Source organism: Choloepus didactylus, chromosome 18, assembly GCF_015220235.1.
Source record: "Choloepus didactylus isolate mChoDid1 chromosome 18, mChoDid1.pri, whole genome shotgun sequence".
Classification (NCBI taxonomy): Eukaryota; Metazoa; Chordata; class Mammalia; order Pilosa; family Megalonychidae; genus Choloepus; species Choloepus didactylus.
This window is the reverse complement of record NC_051324.1, coordinates 52,387,775-52,408,341: the sequence shown is the minus strand read 5'-3', so window position 1 is coordinate 52,408,341 and position 20,567 is coordinate 52,387,775. Positions and strand designations below refer to the sequence as shown.

Genomic DNA, 20,567 nt, shown 5'->3' with positions numbered 1-20,567 from the left:
AATTGGTGAAATGTAAAAGATCTGCTTCTTCAAAGAAACAGACAAAGGTACCCAGTGTTCTTTTTTACTTCAATTGCTCTTTTTCACACTAATTATTATTCTTGTTATTTTTGTGTGTGTGCTAATGAAGGTGTCAGGGATTGATTTAGGTGATGAATGTACAACTATGTAATGGTACTGTAAACAATCGAAAGTACAATTTGTTTTTGTATGACTGCGTGGTATGTGAATATATCTCAATAAAATGATGATTTAAAAATAAAAAAAAAATAAAAAAAAAAAATAAAAAAAAAAGCTGGTGGCTGCTAGATTTGGGCTGGGAGCCATTGTTTCCCAATCCCTATTCTAAACCCCTATTCTCTCTTAATTTTCCCCAAAAATTTGCTATGGCACACATAACATGGAATCTAGTTTGCCTCTTAAATTACATCATCTGTTCATCTGAAAGTAGTATGTATAGTATGGGCACCAGGCATCAGCAAGAATCTCTGATCTGGGGGGATTAAAATTTTTTAATGTGTTATGGTAGACTCTTGCCACCTGGCAATCCCCCAAGCCTTTTCTGACCTTATCCTAACAATTATTATTTCTGGAACTTTTTTGAGTCACTGAAATTTTTGGCCATTGGAGTTCTCTACAGCAAAGCAATGGCTATTGACGTGAAGCAGAGTCGCCTGTGTTCTCGCCCCTCAGATAAGCCAATTAAAGGCCAGGGGACTGGAGAGTCTAAGCAGGAACTCAAGTAGGTTGCCCCTCATGGGCAAGTTCCCATCGCTTGGCGGTGGCAGCTTAGAGCTGTATGTGGAGATTTCAGATTTCCAGATTTCAGGCTCTGCCCTCAGTGGGTTATAGTCTTTTATGTCATTCAATTGATAATATACAATATTAGCAACACTAGTATTGCTTAGCAAAGAGATGTATAAATTCATCTTGATAGGTAGGTTGTTTAAAAAAAAAAAAAAAAAAAAAAGATCTGCTTCTTTATTCTTTGTATGATGACATAGTGAGCAATAAAAATAAATTTCCTCAACTATTTCACATTCTTTCTGTTATTCTAATAACAAAACAATGCTTTGCAAAATAGAAAATTAGATTAGAGTGACTATTAAAACACTGAATTTCTTCAACCTACTGGTGTAATCAACTACAGTTCAATAAATATTTTGTAAATTAACAGTAATTTTTTATATCACTACAGTAAAATTATTAAAATCTTAATTCAAAAATAAAATTCATTTTGTAAAATGTCATTTCCAATGATCTAAATAGGATGCACTTAAATGCTATTCCAAACCTCATCAACTTTACATTTTGTAGCAAAACATTAAAAAAAATTTACAAAAACAAAAAGGGGGAGATGAGAGTATGGATAAAATCACTCCTGCGGTCCGTCTCTCCCGTGTGTTTTGTTTACCTTGAATTATTTAAATTTTTATGAGAAACTTGATGGCCCTCCTGCAGAAAAACATTTCTTCAGCCCTCCTACTATGTCCAAATATATTTTTACTAAAAGTCCTCCTGTGTGGTGGAAGGACCCTGTGACAGGGCAGTGGACAATAGGAAAATTGTTAACATGGGGGCGAGGGTTTGCTTGTGTCTCTCCAGGTGAAGATCAAACTCCTATTTGGGTGCCCACTCAACACTTAAAACCGTACCATGAGCGGGAAAAAGAGAAAGTTCATGTGGGACATAAAACCTCTGGTGATGCAAATGGAGGGCCTCTTGCTGAAAATGATTCGCATCGGACCAATGCCAGCCACCACTGAGGCTTCTCCTCCTACATAGGGACAAAATTAAAAATTTGTGCCAACAGGCTGAATGGCTGGTACAACAGGAGCATCAGCGGTTCACCGCCTCTAATCTGGTGATAGCTTTATTTGCTATTATAACCACTACTGTAAGTATGCCTCCTTTAGTAAATGCCCATGCTCATAATTATGCATATTGGGCATATATCCCCAATCTTCCTCTATTACGGCCTGTGAAATGGAAATGGAATGATCCAGCCCCTCTTATTTATCTCAATGATACAGCATGGCTTCCTGGCCCGGAGGATGACAGGCTACCAGAACATCCTAAAGAGGAAGTCACTCAGTATAATTCTACTTTGGCCTTCTTACATTTACCGCTATGTTTGGGACATGGGAAAAAATGTTTGTCTTTTGAACAACAAGCATGGCTTTCAATGATTCCAAAGCATGGAAATGTCTCTCATTCTATGTTATATTTGTTGACAGGTCAGAGTTTTGCATACCAACATAATAGTAGTATAAACGATGGAACTCCACAGCATCCTGTCTGCCAAGCGCCAAAGTATTGCTCTCCAGACTTAATGAGTATACATTGGGAAACTTGTCGAGGGACTAATGGTGTGATACTGCTTAATGGTTCCTATGGAATTGTAACTGACTGGTCCCCTAAGGGGTTCGCAGTGCAGAACTGCAGTGGCTGAAACGAGTCCTGCTCGGCACATGAACAGTTAAGATGGAAAATTCATATGCATAATTTGGCATCCCTTCTAAATGATACTAATAGCATGCAAACAGAAGCCAGAAAACCTATAATATGCCATGGTATGGGAATGGTCCCACCATGGCCTTTTTAAAATAATTTTGCCCCTCAAACATCTATTTGGAAGATTCCAATGGCTCTACAGTATATTAAAATATGGAATGGAACATGTTCCCATAAAAATAATTACACTTTAAACTTGATTAAGTTCAAACACTTTAGTGTGCAAGCTTGTGTTAGAGACCCATATGTGTTTTGGATAGGTAATCTCTCTCTTAACATGAGTTCTAAGGAAGTTTCTTGTAATGCTAATGCCACTTGTGCATTATATTCTTGTGCAAATAAAACCTTAAGTAACAGCAATCTTACTTTAATTATCCTACAAAGACGAAAGGGCCTCTGGATACCAGTGACTCAGGAAAGGCCCTGAAAATCATCTCCTAATATGCATATACTATTAACATTATTAAATAAACTGTTACATAAAGTAAAAAGATTTCTAGGTATAGTAATTGCATTTATTATAGGTTTAATAGCAATAATCACTGCTGCTGCTGTAGCCAGCACCACGCTTCATCAATCGGTATAGATGGCACACTTTGTACAAACATGGCATGAGAACGCTAGTAAAGCTTGGGGAGAACAGCCGAAAATTGATAAAGAAGTTAACCAGCATTTGCTTGACTTAGAAAATGCTGTTCTCTTACTCGGGGGGAAAAAAAAAAAATAGAAGATCTAAGGCATAGAATACAATTAACATGTGATTGAAATATAACCACCTTTTGCATAACTCCACATGAATACAATTCTTTGGCAGTAAGCTGGATAAAATAAAAAAAACATTTAATGGGACATAATGAAAAGTTATCTATTGATATTTCCCAGTTACAAGCTGATGTTCATGCAATTCAACAAGCAAATCTCCAAGTTTTATCCTCGTCTAAAATCTTTCAGAGCATTGCTGATGGAATACAACAGCTATCCTTCACCATGGGTTAAAAGCTTAAGTAGTGAAATGTTAGGAAGTGTCTTTATAATATTAATTTGTCTTTTATGTTTATGTCTAGTCCTCCGATGCACAAGACAAGCAGTCTCTGATTTAACTGAGAAACCTGCAATCCCAGCCATCATGTCTGCAATAAGAAAACAAAAAGGGGGACATGTGGGAAACAGGGCCTGATGTTTCTCCTCTCCTTCCTGCATGCTTGAGGTGGGGGCCTAGAACACTGGGCTGCTGCCAAGACAGAACACTGTCAAGGCACACCTCGTTAAAGTATGCCCGGATGTGAGACTGTGGCTGAAGGACCGTTTTCTGTTATTGTCCTTGAGATTAAGATAAGAGCCATTTGCAGACTGATGTAAACAACCATGGGAAAATGTCTACGTGCACAGTAAAGCATTACTCTACCCTAAAAGCATAATAAATAAGGGTCTTGGAAATGGGACTCACACACTCACCCAACAGGCGGCGTGTCCCCTGCTCCCAGTCTCTCAAAGATATTTTTGTCTCTAATCTTAATTTCTGCGTTGCCCCCGGCAACAATGAAGAACGTGCATCCTTTCTTTTTACTTTCTACCTCCCTCCCCAGCCTCCCTAAGGAGTCTTTCCCATCACTTGCTATTTCCAGGCTTCAAATTCCCCATACAACTAGCTCAGTCTCAGTTCTCATCAGCTGACATTACTTCACAGGACTTTAGATGTCTTTTTCTATTCTACCTGCAGTGCAGATATTTCATTCCAGCACTGGTAGGGTCACATTCTATCAAGTTAGCTTAAAAGAGCTTGTCTCTGGCTGCAGTAAGAGTGATTTTCCAACTTTTATTTTCTCTTCTGTTTTGAAATTTTATAACTCCCTTCCCCACCGAATATCATGGAAGAATAAGACATGGAGAGGTTTATTTTATATCTTATTTTCTATCGTGGGAAACCTGGTTAAACATTTGAAATGCTCAGTTGTACCACAGACTGCCTAGAGAATATTCTGGCAGTGGGTAATGAGAGCTATGTAACTTTTCAAACCTTTGACCCAGTAATACCAGTTTTGGGAATATACCCCAAGGAAATAACCCAAAAGGGAAAAAATGTAATTTGTGCAAAGATGTTCATGGTGCTTCTATTTATAGAGTGAAGAACTGAAAATAATCCAAATGCCGAATAAGGGAATAGCTCAGCAAAATTATGGTATAGTAATATAGGGAAACACCATTAAACTGTTTAAAGTGACAAGAATGCAGCCGTTGGGAATGTGTAGGTTAAATTATTTTAAGTGACAAAGGAAACCAAATGGAAATGTTACAATTATGTAAAATGTATGTGTGTTACAAAAAAACAAAGTTTGGGAGTGAATTTTGAGGGGAAAAAAAGTGTCCTTTGAGTTCATTTTTGATGCTTTTTCTGTAAAGTTGCTTGTGAGTTACAATATCTACTACAATATATTCTAGGTGCAACCATTTTGAACCTAAAACAGCTATTTGAGCACGTAAAATAGGCAACAGTCATAGTATCTATCAACCAATGGGATCTGTTGTGCAGCAAAAAGACTTCTTGTGCCCCAAGGCATGGGGAACGTGAACTTTAGCATCAGAACTCTTTGCTCTAGAATTGTGGCGAGACCAAGGAAGGATTGGAGAGCTGCAGAGAAAATATGCTGGTATTAAAACCTGCTTGGAATCTGTCCACTGTCCTTGGCATTTCAATCCCCAGACATTGCCTAGGGCTCACCAACAAAGGGGAAAGGGGAGGAAATTGGATTTCAGGAGTCAAAATAAATCAGAGACAAAGAAACATTTACGAAAAAAGTAACCCTGACTCTTTAATTACTATGAGGGTACCAGGCCTACAGCAGACTCTTGTTTCATTTTCATTTTTCTAAAACTTCGAACCTAAGAGTAACAAAAATCTTCAGGATAGGAAACCAGACAGTCAGATGGAAAAATTAAGAAGACATTAAATCAGAAACTGTACATGACAGGAAGGAGATGAGTAGATATTTGTGGTAAAGTTTAGGAGGTAGATAGCGTATTCTTGTTAATAACATATCTTGGGAGTGAGTTATTATTTAACAACTAGAAAGCAAGGCAATATGTTCACTGGAATGAACTATTATTACTTAAAGTTGACACAGCATTTAAAATCATCTTTTTTTTAGTGAATTCTTACCTAAACAGTATCCTCTGAAAGGTAATTGGCCTGGAATTATTTTTCTTTCTCAACATCATCTTGGACAGTAAGGCATGATCAGATGAGGATTTCTTTTTCTCATGGGCTATTAACAGAAATTAAAACAGAAGTTCGAACATTGATTTTTTTTTTTTTTTTTTTTTTTTTTGTAGCAAGGAGACATCAAGAAATATCTCAACTCTTCTATCTTCTCTGAAGAAGTCAAATCCAAGTTCAGTGGGCATTGAGTTATGCAGAGTCTGTTTTAACTATGTTCTTTGTTTATCTAAGGAATGTGTTTTGTTTGACTAATTCCTCTCCCTGGTGATTTAACAACAATCTTAGGAACATCCTGAGCCTTTAGGGGACTGGGAGGGGGAGCAGTTTGTCCACCAAACTTTTACAATAGGTGGCTCTCTGCCAGCTGCACCCCCCACCCCCACCATCTCACTTTAACTCTTCTGCTAAGACTCAGTCTGACACGTTTTATCCTGTAGTTAATGAGAATCACATCTCTGGAGTCCTAAGAACACACTAACTTCAGAAACTACGCAAAGGTTGGAGCCAAGAGTGGCTTTACTTATATGAACTCAGATGCAATGACTGGGTTGCTTTAACAAGTAGATCTGGTTGGAGGGAAAGATTTTTAGAATTCAGAGCAATAAATCTCCCATTTCAGACAGACCAGAAGAGGGGCTGCCAGGCAAACCAGAATCAACCATTTACACAAGCAGTTCTCTGATGTCGAGTTTGAAAAACAGTCTCTGGCAGAACATTTTTTCAAGTAAACTGTGATAGAGACAACTCGTTGATTTACCCCAGGGTTTCTTGATCTCGGCACGATTGACATTTGGGGCTGCTTAATTCTGTGTTGTGGGGGGCTGTCCTATGCATTGGAAGATATTTAGCTGCATCCCTGGCCTCCACTCCCCCAACCCCTGTTGACATGACCAAAAATGTCTCCAGACATTGCCAAATGCCACCCAGGTTCTCCCCCAAATTGAGAACCACAGGTTTATTAGATATTTTGTGTGGAGATAATGGTACTTGAGCAACGGTGTGAGACTATCCTCTATTTGCAAAGAGAGTCGAACATTCCACCTTCATCCCCTCTGCCCTCAGCTTCCCATGGGCTCAATCCAAAATAAAACTTGAGGGAGGATTTGTTTCCATTCCAGACTTTTCCCAGTTCATGCCAAGCTCTTCTCCAACACTTTCTTTCCCCTCCTTAAATTCTTTTCCCCTAATTAATCTCTCCCTGAAGAGAGTGTTAGGATTATTCATTAGCATAGGATTGAGCATTGTAGTTGTAGGTATTCCCAAAGAAAACCTATGACCAAGAGGCAATCTTGAAGTCATCCAAGTAAAAAAAGCCAAAAGGGGCAGAACTCTTCCCAGGTCTTTTATTTTTCTTAAAATGAGTTTGAGTTCAGCTACTCCCTCACTCAAGGAATCAACTGGTCAGTCTGGCTGAGTCATTATGTTTGGGGTTACCAGCCATTTGGAAGTTTCTAGAAGCATATCTTGTAGCAGTGCACAGCACTCTAGGTGGAAAAGGAAAAGGGGCATAGTTCTGGAGATAACGTTTCCACAACACTGTAACTAGTGAGCCCGTTGATGAAGCTCAGAGAGTCAGATCAAACACTGGGGCTGCTGCATCAGCTTTTTCTGAATTGACTCTGATACCTGTTAGGAAGGAGTAAGGGTCCTCACGCAAAGCGCCCAAAGCAAAGCTCTTTTGAGGCTTTGGTGCAGGGATTTCCGTGGTGTTTCCATGGCAGTCACTGTGTGTAGGGGGGGAGATGGACTTGTAAGGAGGGCACTGGCAGTCTAAAGACATAACCTAATAAAGAAAAGTGGTTTATGCCACTTGGGCTGTCAAAACAATTAAGCCAAATCACAGCTTCAAAAGGCTGATTTGAGTTTCTGGTTGGGGTGGATCAAGTAGGGGTCAGTGGGAGCGCCAGCCACAGGCTGGGCTTGAGGGAGGAGATTAGAGTGAAAGAGGGAGATGAAAAGATGAAGTTTGGATGGCATGCTTCAAGAAGTCCAACACCAGTTAACAATGGAGGGGATGGAGGAGAGAAAGCAGCACAGATAATAAAGGGCTGGAATCCCCGATTCTCCAATGGCACGAAGTGAGAGGAGTCCTACCATCCTTCAAACGTTCTTGTTGAGTTGAGCCTGAAGGCAATGACGTTGGTACTTGATAGCATGAGAAGAGCAAAAGAAGAAAGCAAGAAGATGGCACAGAAGAAAGTGTGGAAATTTTGCTGGCTGGAAAACTAACCTCACACTAAAAGAAAAAAAAGAAAAACAAAAAACAAAGAAAAACCATAACAGCACCAAGGTGTTCCCTGTTGCAGTTACACTGCAGCCCTGGAGAGATTTATGAAAGCAAGGGAAGAGAGGAGCACATGGCATAATTAGGAACAGGCTACCTCAGAACAGGATTACATCTAGCTGCAGTTTTATCTGGTTCAAATAAGCTGGCACTACTGTTTACATTTGCCTTCTACTCCTGTCTCACCAGCCTGAATAGATGCAAGAGACTGGCAGGGGGGAGAAACTCTCTAAGAACTAGGAGACCTTGGGGATGAGGCTAGTTCTGTGACTTAGATGAGGCTTTTACCTCTCTATGCCTTAATTTGCATGTCTATGAAATGAAAAAATTTTTGAGTAGAATTGATAGTGAGCAACTTTTTTGAATAAGGGCTAATTCAGGAACAATAAAATATGTGTCAGTTTTTTTTCTGAGAAGCTGCAACTCAGATGCAGCTTTTTAATCATTGACTCTAAAATTAGACTGTGGTCTTCAGGTTGTCCATCACTAGATGAGATGATGGCTTTGTTCTCTTCCAGCTGAATTAGATCCTTGGTTCTCTGATGAAGGTGTCTTTTGTTGACTGCTTCTTGGCACCATTTCTACTTGATTCTTCCCTTAACACCATCAACAGAAGGCTATTTGGCCAGAATGTTTTCCATTCTCAAGAGGGTCTTGAAAACCTCTTGGATGCAAATTACATTGTCCTATTTTATTTACACATATGGGCCTTAAAGGCATCAGTCCTGGATTAGCAAGTGCTACAGAGTGAACTCAATAAATATTAATAACTCGTCAGCTAAAGGAATGGTTTTCAGAAGGCGAGTCAGCAAATTTTAACAGGTTACAAACAACCAATTGATTAGGGCTGGAACTTTGACTGTTCAGACTTGTCTTCAAATGAAGTTCTCTTGGAATGAGTACTGCAACAACAAAAGCTGCTGCCAACAAAAGTAGGAGGAGTCCACTGACATTTCATAATATAAAATCACACAAAATCTTGCTTTAAAACTCTTCCAAAGCAAAAAAGTAGGCAAAGTTATTTATGAAACAGGATATAATCCTAGGAAAACAAAACAGATGACAAAACCAAAACACTGTAAAACTTTTCCTTAAATTAAACCTTTGGGAAAACAGTCTGGCTGTTCCTGTAAAAGTTAAACATAAGGTTACCATATGATTCAGCAATTCCACCCAGAGTGTATATACTCAGGAGAAATGAAAACATATGTCTACACAAAAACTGTACACGAACATTCGTAACAGCATTATTTATAATAACTCAAAGTGGAAACAGCCCCAATGTGTTTATCAACTGATGAACAGATAAATAAAATATGGTATATCCATACATGTGTTATTCAGCTATAAACAGAAATGAAGCACTAATACTTGCTACAACATGGATGAACCTCAAAAACGTTATGCTAAGTTTTTTAGCATTAAAGAAGTCAGACACAAAAGGCCTCATATTGTAAGAGTCCCATTTATATCAAATGTCCAGAATAGACAAATCTATGGAGACAGAAAGTAGACTGTGGTTTTGAAGGGCAAATTGGGTTGGGGTGAAATGGGGGTGACTTCTCATGCATATGTTCTAAAATTGATTGTAGTGATGGTTGTAGAATTGTGAATATGCTGAAAACCACTGAATTACACACTTGAAATGGTGACTTTTATGTTATGTGAGCTATATCCCAATAAGTCCATTATTTAAAAAAATTACTGCAGTTAAGTCATTCTTGAAAGAAAAGAAGAAAGAAAAGAGCTAAAGTTGTTTTAGACACTGCTGTTAAACTTACATGGTGGTGACTGTTCTAATGGTTATTTTATGAAATTACCTTTGAAATATGGTATGTTCATACTTAGAAACTAATACTAGCTTACTGAGAGGACCACTCCAAATTTTACAACGGGTTTCGGCCAAAAGAAATCAAATCCTCCCTGGCCTGAATTAAGTTATATCTGGTATCTGAAGGATGGTTTGAAACAGCTACCTGTCTTATTGGCATCCGTGGGTGTGTGGAGGTGGGGGAGGTATGGACTCTGGAATCAGACTGCCTGGCTCTTAAACTGGCTCCACCATTCAGGGCAAGATACCTAAACCCTCCAAGCCTCTTCGTGTATCATAGGAGGAGAAATTTGTAATCACCTCACGGGGATGTTGGGAGAATTAAGTGAATCAATTGCGTAAATGAATAAAGTGAAAAGAATGGAGCCAGATATATCCTAAGCACTCAGCAAATTTTATCTGTTATTATGTGTCCTCATCAACCTCACAGACTGGCAGGGGGAGGGAAACATGCTGTTTGCTTTCTGCCATAATCCTATTGCCAGGAACCTGGACTCGGTCCCTGAGAGAAAGGATCATAAAGGATAAGCAGAGGGGTTCAATTCAGATAGATCAAGACAATTTCCCGAGTCCTTTAGTGGGATCATTAGTCATTGAGGGGCCTCTTCCTGCCCCTGAAGAACCCAAATCCCATAGGAGGACTCTACCTTCCCTAAATATACACATCCCAAAGTTCTTAAGTGAATTAACAGATCTCACTATCAGGAGATCTGGGGGTGTGCTGCTGAGTCAAGGCCTTTGGATGTGGGACTCTGAACCCAAAAGGAAATAAATCATTCAGCAGAGAAACCTGCAAAAAGCTCCTTTGAGCATCCCTTGGTTGTATGACTTGCCCGGTTCAGATGTTTTTTACTACTCAAAACCTTGCTTGTGCTGGATTACCAGATTCTAGAATCTACTCAGCCATGTTCTGCTGCTATGACTTAGTTTCTCTGATTTCTTAGTTTGGTAATGACCCTGACTGTCCTCAAATTGCAGCTTGATCCCATAGAGCAACTCATGCTGACCTGTGGTAATTTATATTTCCAATCTTGGCCACCTCTGGATCTTTCTGGTTCTGTGCCGATATTGTGCTCAACCTTACCTGTGCCCCTGTGGACATATTATAAGTCTCCCCAACCCATTAAGATTCCTGGCCAACACAAGACAGAGCACCTTCTTTCTGCAAAAGGGAGGAGTAGGTACAAGAAAACCCAAATGATTATTTGTTTAGGGAAATAGGAAAAGAGCTAGAAATTTAGCTTCAGATCCTGGTACATCTCAAGTATAGAAATCACCAAGACGTCATTCTTAAATAAAATGTTGTTTTAATAAAATACTGCACATATTTATTTTTATTTTCAAAGATGTTATGACTAGGATGGTTGGCATGAATTATAATTTATAGTACATTGTGTAATTAGTAGCAAAAACAAGGACTATCAAATAAATAGGCTTCAACCTTTTTTTTTTTTTTGAGGACATATTCTGCAAATCAGCTGCGATTGAAGAATAGCAAGGAGTTGGCTTTCCTCTAAAATGTGTTCTTGGTTGGCTTGATACATAGAAAGGAGTCGTATTTAACCGCCAGGAATCAAAAGTAACATTGGAGTGACCTTCTGGAGAAAGGAATCCTGTTTCCTGACCTTGCCATTTTGCCCAAGATATCAAAGCTTGAATGAGACATTCAAAAGCACCATCTCTGAGTTGTCCTTTAGGAATGAGAGGATCCAGCAGAGTGGGTGTGGAGCCAGGGGAAATTTGGGGGGAAAGCAGAGAGGCTAAGAAGGGAGGTCTGGTGTGGTAGAGGAGAAGCCACCTATGTCTGAAGGTTCTGACCTAGTACAATATCTAAGTCACTGCTGCCATTTAGAAACCCAGGCAAATACAATGACCATGCACGTATAATAGAAAAATAAGAGTAAGAAGCAGAATTGCCCCCATTGACCACCTATTAGTTACACTTTAAGTTGTTTCTCCATTATTGAGAGTGCCTTACCTAAAAATTCAAATGTAAATTGAAACCATTTAGATGTTGCTTGGCATATAATCTGCATGATATGCAAGATACTTAAAAATCCTCCTTAATCCCTCCTTCTTTCCCTATCAAATCCACAGCTCTTTTCTCCTTTTCTTGGTCAGGAGGAGTACGGGTAGAAAATTTTCAGTTGGGATCCTCAGTCTGAGATTGCGAGCTGGAAATCATGCTTTTATATATCTGACAGAAGACGAACAAGTAAGTCTTCAGGGAAAAATCCAGAATTGACCTAAATTCTAACAGCCAGGCATTCTCAAATAGTCTCCCTAGCTTTTCAAAAAACATCACCTAACAGAATTAGAATTGCAAAAGAAGTAGATCTCCTGAGGTGACTCTCTAGCATTTGCAGCCTCAAAATGGGCTGAGCCCTCTCAATCCCTGCCACAAGTCATTTACTTTAAACACTGAAGACTCCACATCCTTACAGAGACTTCTTGTCTGGCTGGCCCAGGAACCGGGCGAGGCAGTAGGGGATGAGACTGACGGATGCCAGGGGCACGGCTGCGCTCTTGCAGAAAGACAGGGCATAGAAGATCAGCTCGATTTGGGATGGAGGTCTCAAGGAGTCAAAGAGATGGAGGAGGATGAGGGAAGCCACGATGCAGCTGAGGCGGAAGGGGAGCCACTTGCTGAGCTTGCCCTTGCAGCTCTCCCTGTACATACTGGAGTTGAGAGCCAGCCCCAGGCCAAAGAGGGTCCCCAGGTTCTTGAGGAGGCTGGCAAAGGGTGTGGTGTCAATGTGGACCCATTCTGGCCGCTCACACCACCTCTTGGCTTTCTCCAGAGTCCACAGGAGGTCTACACCCAGCTCTTTTAGAAGCAGGTAAAATCCAATAGCGAAGCTGAACAGGAAGAAGGTAATGAGAAAATATTTCTTGAGACTGGCATTGTAGATGCTCTGAATGTGCCGGAAAGTTTCAGCAACAGCAATGCCTGAGCAGAAGAAAGAATGGAGTGTCATTGTGAGAACTAGGGCAGACTCTGGACCTTCAGCTAGAGGTGGGTTTGGAGCAGAGGGCCATCCATCCTGTAGAACTAAATCACACACACCGGATTGGGGGGTCACCTGGTTTATTCCCATGTGCCAACTCCACCTTGTCCTCAGTTCTAGACTCTTTCAGATAGAAGGGTCATTCTCACACATCCTCCCACCACATACAAGTTTCCTGTCTCTACTTGAAAACCCTCGGAGGTGGAGAGCTCACTCCCCCTAAGGCAGCCCATTTCATCTTTGAATGAATTTGATTGCTAAAATGTTCTTCCTTGTGCTGTGCCGAAATCTTTCCCCCTTCATTGCCATCTATTGCTCTTAGTTCTTTCTGCAGGAGTTAATAAATTGTGAATCTAATCCCTCCCTAACACACTTGAAGAGAGTCATTCTCTTCTCTTAGCTAAATATTCCTGGGTCTTTCATGAGACATGGCTTCAAGGCCCTTCTTCCAACACGCAACCCAGAACTAAATGCAGTGTGACTTTCGTGGTTACCATGAGACCATTATCTTTGTTGTTCTCAACTCATCTTTGATAGCTCCCCTATTTGCTCTTACTGAACTCTGGGGAAAGCAATCCCCTAATTTCCCTGAGGTCTTATATCCCAGTGCCTCCCACAAATTAGAGAAACTTTTACACTTAATCTAAATATTTTCTGCACTTTATGAACTGGATCTGAGAAAACACAGTTATTCAAAACTGAACCTAAAAAAGAGACCAATTGTGAGTATCCTATTGGGTTCACAAATGAACATATTAAAGAGCTTTTCTAGAACATCAGTATCAATTTGTTAAATTTGGTAGATTCCCTTAAAACAAAATTAGAGGCCACTTCCAATTGAAGATCAGTAAGAAATAAAGAATGTAAAAAACTTAGCAATTTCGTGCTAACTCAATTGGTTAAGTTAATTAGATCTGTGGCAATCTTTCTGGAACACTCTCAATTGTGTAAATCTGGGCATTCCTATAGAAATTAGTCATTTCAAATTGCCCACCCTTGACTTCAACCCACTAAAATGCTAAGAGCTTTGATTACAACAGAACATGGGGGGAATGCTATAGGATTTTGTCCTTATTGGGGAGGAAAGGGGAAAGTGGGGGGCAGGGAGAGGGACTCAAGCAATTGATACCTGACAGGACTCCAGCAACAACCTGATGGGGAAAATGGGCAGCCAGGTAGATTCGGGACAGACAGACGTTCAGCTGCACGGCCCAGAATCCCAACCACAAAATGACATTCAAGCACCTGTAACAGAAGATGCAACCATAACAGAACCCAGATGTAGAAACTTCCTCGACGGGAATGTTGGCGCCTGGCCAGTTTAGCTGCCAGGAGAGTGGAATTTTAGTAAATTGAAGCCCCAACTCAAAAGCTCAGAGATAGCCTGTGGCAAGGGTGAATTCTTGTATATAGTGAATTTTTAAAATATTATTACAAGGATAAGTTGGGTTGGTTTCTCATTGGACTACTTTTTTTTATTTTAAAAAATTTAGTTTTATTGGGATATTTTCACGTACCATACAATTATCCACAGCGTGCAATCAGTTGTTCATAATACCATCATATAGTCATGCATTCATTCATCACCACAATCAATTTTGAACATTTTCATTACTCCAAAAAAATAAAAATAAGAATAAAAATAAAAGTAAAAAAGAACACCTAAGGCATCCCATCCCCCATCCCATCCTATTTTTCATTTAATTTTTGTCCCCATTTTTCTACTCATCTGTCCGTGTATGGTGAATTTTAACATCCCTATTTTATCTGTTTGATAGTTAAAGATTTGCATGGCGGCTGCATCCCCAAAGTTTCCTGTAGTCAGTTCCTCTGCTTATTTTTAGCCTGGATGGGGCGAGCATATGGTTGGTACAGAGATGAGGGGTTTTAGTTAAGTCCTGCCACTAACTCACTGCTAGATCTTGAGAAGTCCCTTTACCTCATTAGGCCTCGTTTCCTTATCTATAAAATAAGGGATGCAGGTCCCTTGTGACTCTAACATACTGTGATTCTAATATTCACCCTCAGTCATGACACTTATCAGTATCAACTCAAGGTGTAGAAATGGGCTGGGAGACTGTGAGGACAAGCATGGGGTGTGCCAGCTACAGAAAAAGTCACCTGGTGCCCTCCACTTCCCACACCCTGGTGGTGAGCCCTTACCGAAATCTGTAGGTTGGCTTCTTTTTCCCCCGAAAGATAGAGAGGGTGGAAGTGACCATCACATAGTACACTCCTGCTGTACCCATGGCATGGCCGGAAGGACTCCCTAAAGGGCAGGAAAGAGATGATGGACTATCTCTCCATCCATCCATCACACTTCCACCCTTCCATCCAGCCAACCATCCATCCACCCAGTCTGCCATCCATTCTTTTATCCATTAATCCATTTATTTAACAAGTATCTGTTGAGCTTGTACTTTGCATCCAGCACTGTGCTAGGCTCTGGGGGTACAGTGGTGAGCAAAACCAGACAAGATCCCCACACTTGTAGTTATATACAATCTAGAGATTACAGAAATAATCAGAGCACTGGATGTATAATTGCAAGCGGATCTGCTCCCTGTTACCTCCCTTCTACTCTCTCCTTGCTGACTCTGCTCTGGTCACCGTGGCCTCACTGCCCTCCTTTAACATACCAGGCATGCTCCCACCCCAGGACCTTTGCATTGCTCTTCTCTCTGGCCAGACAGCTCTTCCCCCAGAGATTTGCTGGCCAACTCCATCCGCTCTCAGCCGTCTCCAGGAATTGCCCTTTGCTGAAGACAGCCACCTGGATCAAGGTTGCTGTGGGTGAGGGGGCACACCCAATAACTGGTCCGTATGGGGATACAAAGGCTTGGCTCCCTTACTCCAACTCAGGGCAACTATGCAGAGCCTCCCCAGCTTCAGAGGTCCCCAGGTGGGCTTGGCTGAGACTGAATCACAGCTGGACTTCTGCCCAGTCTGGCTTCTGTCCTTCCCCTTCCACAAGGTTGCTTCTGAGAGTATGCTAACCTCCCGCATGCCCATCTCTGAGTCTGCTTTCCAGGGAAACCCACAGGTAGAGGTTTTCCTTTTTTTCTGTTTCTTTTTGCATAGAACTTATCATCTTCTAATATCCTATAAACTTTATTTATTATGATTTTTTTAATATTGCCACACACACATACACACACACACACACACACACACACACACACACACACCCGCCCCCATTTGAATCTTAGCTCCCTGAGGACAGGGATCTTTGTCTGTTTTGGTCACTGATGGACCCAAACACCTAGGACCGTGTCCGGCCCTTTGTAGGTGCTTGATAACAGCTGAATGAGTGCATATGTTCAGAAGCAAACGAATGGTTCTGTGAGAGCAAATAACTAAGAGACAAGCCCTAGTCTGGGAGTCAGGGATGGTGTCCCCAAGGAAGGGATGCTAGCATGAGACCTGGGGGTGAGGGAAGGGGGTGGATACTCCTATTGCTGCAAAATTAAATCTGTCATTTGACTTATCAATACTCGTATGGCTGTAGTTAATAAAATGCAGGCAGGGAGTAGGACTGGGTGGTCAGCTCAGGAGGACACACCCGCTGGGCCAGGCCACTGCACAGGACAGTCAAGGGCTCAGCCTCTTCTGCTTTCCCTCCCCTGGACAAAGGGCCATGGCACAGTTGCTCTCACAAGCCCCTTGCCTGGGGTAGGGAGGTGTCCTTGCCTCCCTGGCACTAGCACTTTAAGTTCTGGAAATATCAAGCAGATTTCCAAAGTAGCCACGACATGGCCATGCAGGAAGGCCTCGCTGAAAGGAGTTAAAATGGTGTCATACCAAATTGAAGACCATGACAAAAGCTCAAAGCTCTCCCTGTGGGCCCTCAAGGCCAGCTTCATCTACAACAGATATTAACAGGTGTCTACAATGAGCAAGGTACACCCAGCTTCTCTGTCTCCAGGGGACATCAAGACACAGGGGGGTGGGCCTCTGACCTGGCCCGGTCTCACAGGTGACCGGAAACTGCTTTATCAGCGGCACGGAGGTGTTGCTGTAGTAGTCGGTGTCTAGAACCCACCAGTATGGGCGCTGTCCAAAGAGAATCCTGCAGAAAAGCAGAACGAATGGAGTTGCTGAATAGACTCCTTTGCCCAAAGCCGAGAAGAGAGAGTAGCCTGGGGAAAGATCCACATGATCCTGACTGAAAACTGGTAGCACTGATTGCCTCCAGGAGGCGGAACTGGGTGCTTAAGGAGAGGTGTGGGAGAAAGACTTTTTACAATATATCATTTATATGTCTTTCGAATTTTGGAAACATTTGAATGTATTACCTATGCAAACGTACATATACACATAAACGGCAGCTCTGTGATTTTTTTTTTAACCCCAAGGAAGATTTGTTCTGAAAGGATGTCTAGAGACACAGAATTGCAGTTTGCCTCTTGGACTTTGTATATACCAGGGTGTGGTGGTTTGAAACTGTATATACCCCCAGAAACACATGTTCTTAGAGCTGATGTATTCCTGTGGGTGTAAACCCACTGTAAGTTGGACTTTTCAGGCTACTTCAGTTAAGGTGTGACCTACCTCATTCAGGATGACTTAACCCTATTACTGGACTCCTTTACAAATGGAATGAATACAGGGGTGGGGAGACAGAGAGAGAGAGAGAAAAAGAGAGAGATGCCACAGTTAACAAGAACCTGAAACAGAATCCAGAACAGAAGGAAGAGACCAGGAGACATGCCATGTGCCTGGCCGTGTGACAGTGGAGTCAAGGATGGCTGGCAGCCAGTCTTTGGGAAGAAAGCATCACTCGATGATGCCTTAATTTAGACATTTTCATGTCCTCACAACTGTAAGTGTGCTAATTTCTTGGAGCAGCCTAGGAAACTAAAACATAAGGGCTTTCTCCTCTCTTTCTTCGGTTCTTAGGGAGTCCTGAATTTCTTCAGACACCACAGATTGCACCCCAGCCCTGAGGAAAAGCCCCCACACTGGAGACACAGCCTCCCATCCCCATCAGAATGGCTCTCCTTAAGGAGGAACGTGGCTTCAGATGCTGTATCCGCTCTGCTCTGAAACTGAATATCTCAGGCAAACCACTTTTTCCTTTAAAAGTCCCAGATGTGTTTTTCACTGTGGAAATGAGGTGTCAAAGGCCAGTCACCCTTCCTTTACCCCTCAGTGGTGGAAGGGTGAGTTCTCATCTAATTCAGGGACAGTCACCACCTCCGACCTCTACAAACTCTGAAAATCCACACACAGGATTCAGGGATCTTTAATTGAGTTCAGATGTTTTGAATAACCTTCACTGTTTTGACTTTTTAAGGTCACGCTGCTGAAGAAAAGGAATTTTCAGGCAAAATTTAGAAGGTTTTTCAACAGCAGTTTCATGAATCCCATCAATGTACTTTTGGCTTCTGAGCTTATAGCAATTTTTTTCCTACTCCAAAGGACTCTTATTGTTTGTGGCCAAGGATTTATAGCACTAGAAAAGATCTTAAGAATCACCTGACAGTAGCCATAGATAGTTTTAGGGATGGCAAAGGTCTTAGAGGGCAGCTGGTCCAATCCCTTCATTTTCTAGATAGGAAGACAGAGGCCAACCCAGTGGTGTGCTGGGGTCGGCTGGCGCTGGCTGGCAGGAACCAACTGTTAAAGATTCAGGAATTCTGCTCACTGGAACTATCAGTAGCTCAAAAAATGACCATAGTGGGGATATTTACACCATGGAAATCAGCCAAGTCTAAAACTGGAGCTTTTTTTCCCAAACAGCTGGTTTATCAGTACTTGGGTATAATACAGTTCTTCTCCTTTTTTTAAATCATATTTTTAAAATTGTAGAATATAACATATATACAAGGAAGTGATAAATTTCCAAGTGCAATTTAATAAGTAGTTGGAAAGCAAATTTCAAAGAATGTTATGGGTTACAGTTCCACAGTTTTGGTTATTTCCTTATTGTGAAATATAACATATATGCAAAAAGGTAATATCTTTCAAAGTATGATTTAACAAGTAGTTATATAGGAAAACAAAGTTCTAGAGGGCACTGCTGTTGAAGCCATACTGCTGGGGCTCACATCCTGGTTTGGCCACTTACTAACCAAGTTGGTCTAGTTCCTTAACTCAGTGCCTGGCTCTTGTCATCTATAAAATGATAATAACTACCCACAGACAAGCACTTAGCACAGGGCCTGGCACATACTAAATACTTGATAAATGTTAACTGTGATTATCGTTAAGTCCCAGAGATAACCTAGTTTACAGATTATAAAACAGAATTTCTTGGAGAGTTGATGTGACTTGCCAAGGACATAGAGCTGGTTGGTGGCAGGACAAGGGCAGGAGGCCAGTTCTCTGGATTACTTTTCACCACTCCACACAAGTTTTTGAATTATCTATGTTTTTCCTTTCTTATACATCAGCACCTTTGCAGGAACCGTGGTGGATTTAGACTCTGCCCTGTGCCATCTTTATGGTACCTACTCTCCTTCAAAGTAATGAAACTATTTCTTTGCTTAAAGCCTGTAATTCAGACTTTTCACTAAGTACAACTGGATTTCCACCCCTGTAATCCATATGAAATAGGCTTTACTGTGTTTTCAACTCACTGACAGGGCTGACTGTGCCTTCCCTCTTTATGTAGATGACCCAACGTCTTGGAGGAGTAGCTTCCCGTGAACGGTCATTTCCAGAGGGAAAGTCAACCTCTTCCCTTGCCGCTCTCCTCTGGTTCTTACTCACCATTTAAAGACGAGGTTGAGCCAGTCTCCAATCACAGCTACCCAGAGAAGTTTGATGCCCACAGTTTCTCGAAGATGGAACCAGATGGGAAAGAGGATGTAGAAGGCATTCCTGAGGTCTGCGATGATGGTCACCAAGATGAACCAGTCCTGGGAGTCCTTGTAATTCACCTGAAGGTAGCGCGTTGACTGGATCCCAAAATCATGGAGAGCATTCATTCCTTCCTCCATCCTCATTCCCTTGGCACCTCTGGAAGCCGTAGACTGAGCCCTTGTGTTGTTTCAGGCTTGGTGGTGATTGCTCTGCTATCAGCCTGCGCCTTGCCCCTGTTTTATACACCCTGTATCCAGTCTGCAGGTCAACCCAGCCCTGATCTTTGGACTCAAAAACCACTTTTGTCTAAAATCTATTGATCAAAGGTGCATTACCAGTAGGTTGATGCAAACGTTCAGGGCAATTTACGTAAAATAGAGAAACAGGCACACAAAAACAGCCTGATCTGCCATGTAGTCAGCAGGGCCAATTATTAACTTTGACATGCTGCTAGACTGGGCAAGGGGTTGCCCCCTGGTCTCCTAAACCAGGCCAGAGACACAGGGCAGAGTCTAAATCCACCATGGTTCCTGCAAAGGTGTCTGATTTCCTAAGTCTGCAGCTACACTTATTTAAGGACAAAGAGAGAAAGTCTTGATGAAGGCCCTGTGCTCCAGCTATTCAAGTTTCAAGTTGTTAATTTCAATATATATTAAGTTCTGTTGTACTATCACCCTGCTGGTCCTTCCTTAACTGCATTCAGGTCTAGGAAATGCTTCTGGTTTTGCAGATCCAGTATCCACCTCATATCTCTTAGGGCCAGAAAATAATCATCTTAGAATGCAATGCACTGATTAATTCATTTGATTTCCTAAAAATTAAGACCTTTGGGTTTTTAGCAATAGATTTAGGCAACAGAATGACTGTCCATCCATGCAAAACAATATGAATGTGTGGTTCCAGATA

The 20,567-nt window shown here is 41.4% G+C and overlaps 1 protein-coding gene and 1 long non-coding RNA gene across 2 annotated transcripts; one reads left to right on the top strand and one right to left on the bottom strand.

Moving 5' to 3' along the window:
- The first annotated feature begins 981 nt into the window (after positions 1 to 981).
- Positions 982 to 4,011, top strand: LOC119514177. The gene is made up of 2 exons (XR_005212753.1): positions 982 to 2,478; positions 3,579 to 4,011. It is a non-coding gene; the product is annotated as an uncharacterized LOC119514177 (long non-coding RNA).
- Positions 4,012 to 11,215: 7,204 nt separating this feature from the next.
- On the bottom strand, positions 11,216 to 19,992 carry G6PC1 (glucose-6-phosphatase catalytic subunit 1). Its single transcript, XM_037809796.1, has 5 exons — positions 19,569 to 19,992; positions 16,814 to 16,923; positions 15,018 to 15,123; positions 13,984 to 14,099; positions 11,216 to 12,796 (listed from the first exon to the last, which is right to left on the bottom strand). Exons 1-5 carry the CDS (start codon positions 19,802 to 19,804, stop codon positions 12,285 to 12,287), a joined length of 1,080 nt encoding a protein of 359 aa, XP_037665724.1. The 5' UTR covers positions 19,805 to 19,992; the 3' UTR covers positions 11,216 to 12,284.
- Between the last annotated feature and the right edge of the window lie 575 nt (positions 19,993 to 20,567).

Coding starts and splice junctions, on each gene's coding strand:
- G6PC1 (XM_037809796.1), bottom strand. CDS start 19,804: ATGAGGATGGAGGAAGGAATGAATGCTCTCCATGATTTTGGGATCCAG. Junction 16,924..19,568: donor CTCAACCTCGTCTTTAAATG/GTGAGTAAGAAC, acceptor GCTTTTCTGCAG/GATTCTCTTTGGACAGCGCC. Junction 14,100..15,017: donor AAGCCAACCTACAGATTTCG/GTAAGGGCTCAC, acceptor CTTCTGTTACAG/GTGCTTGAATGTCATTTTGT.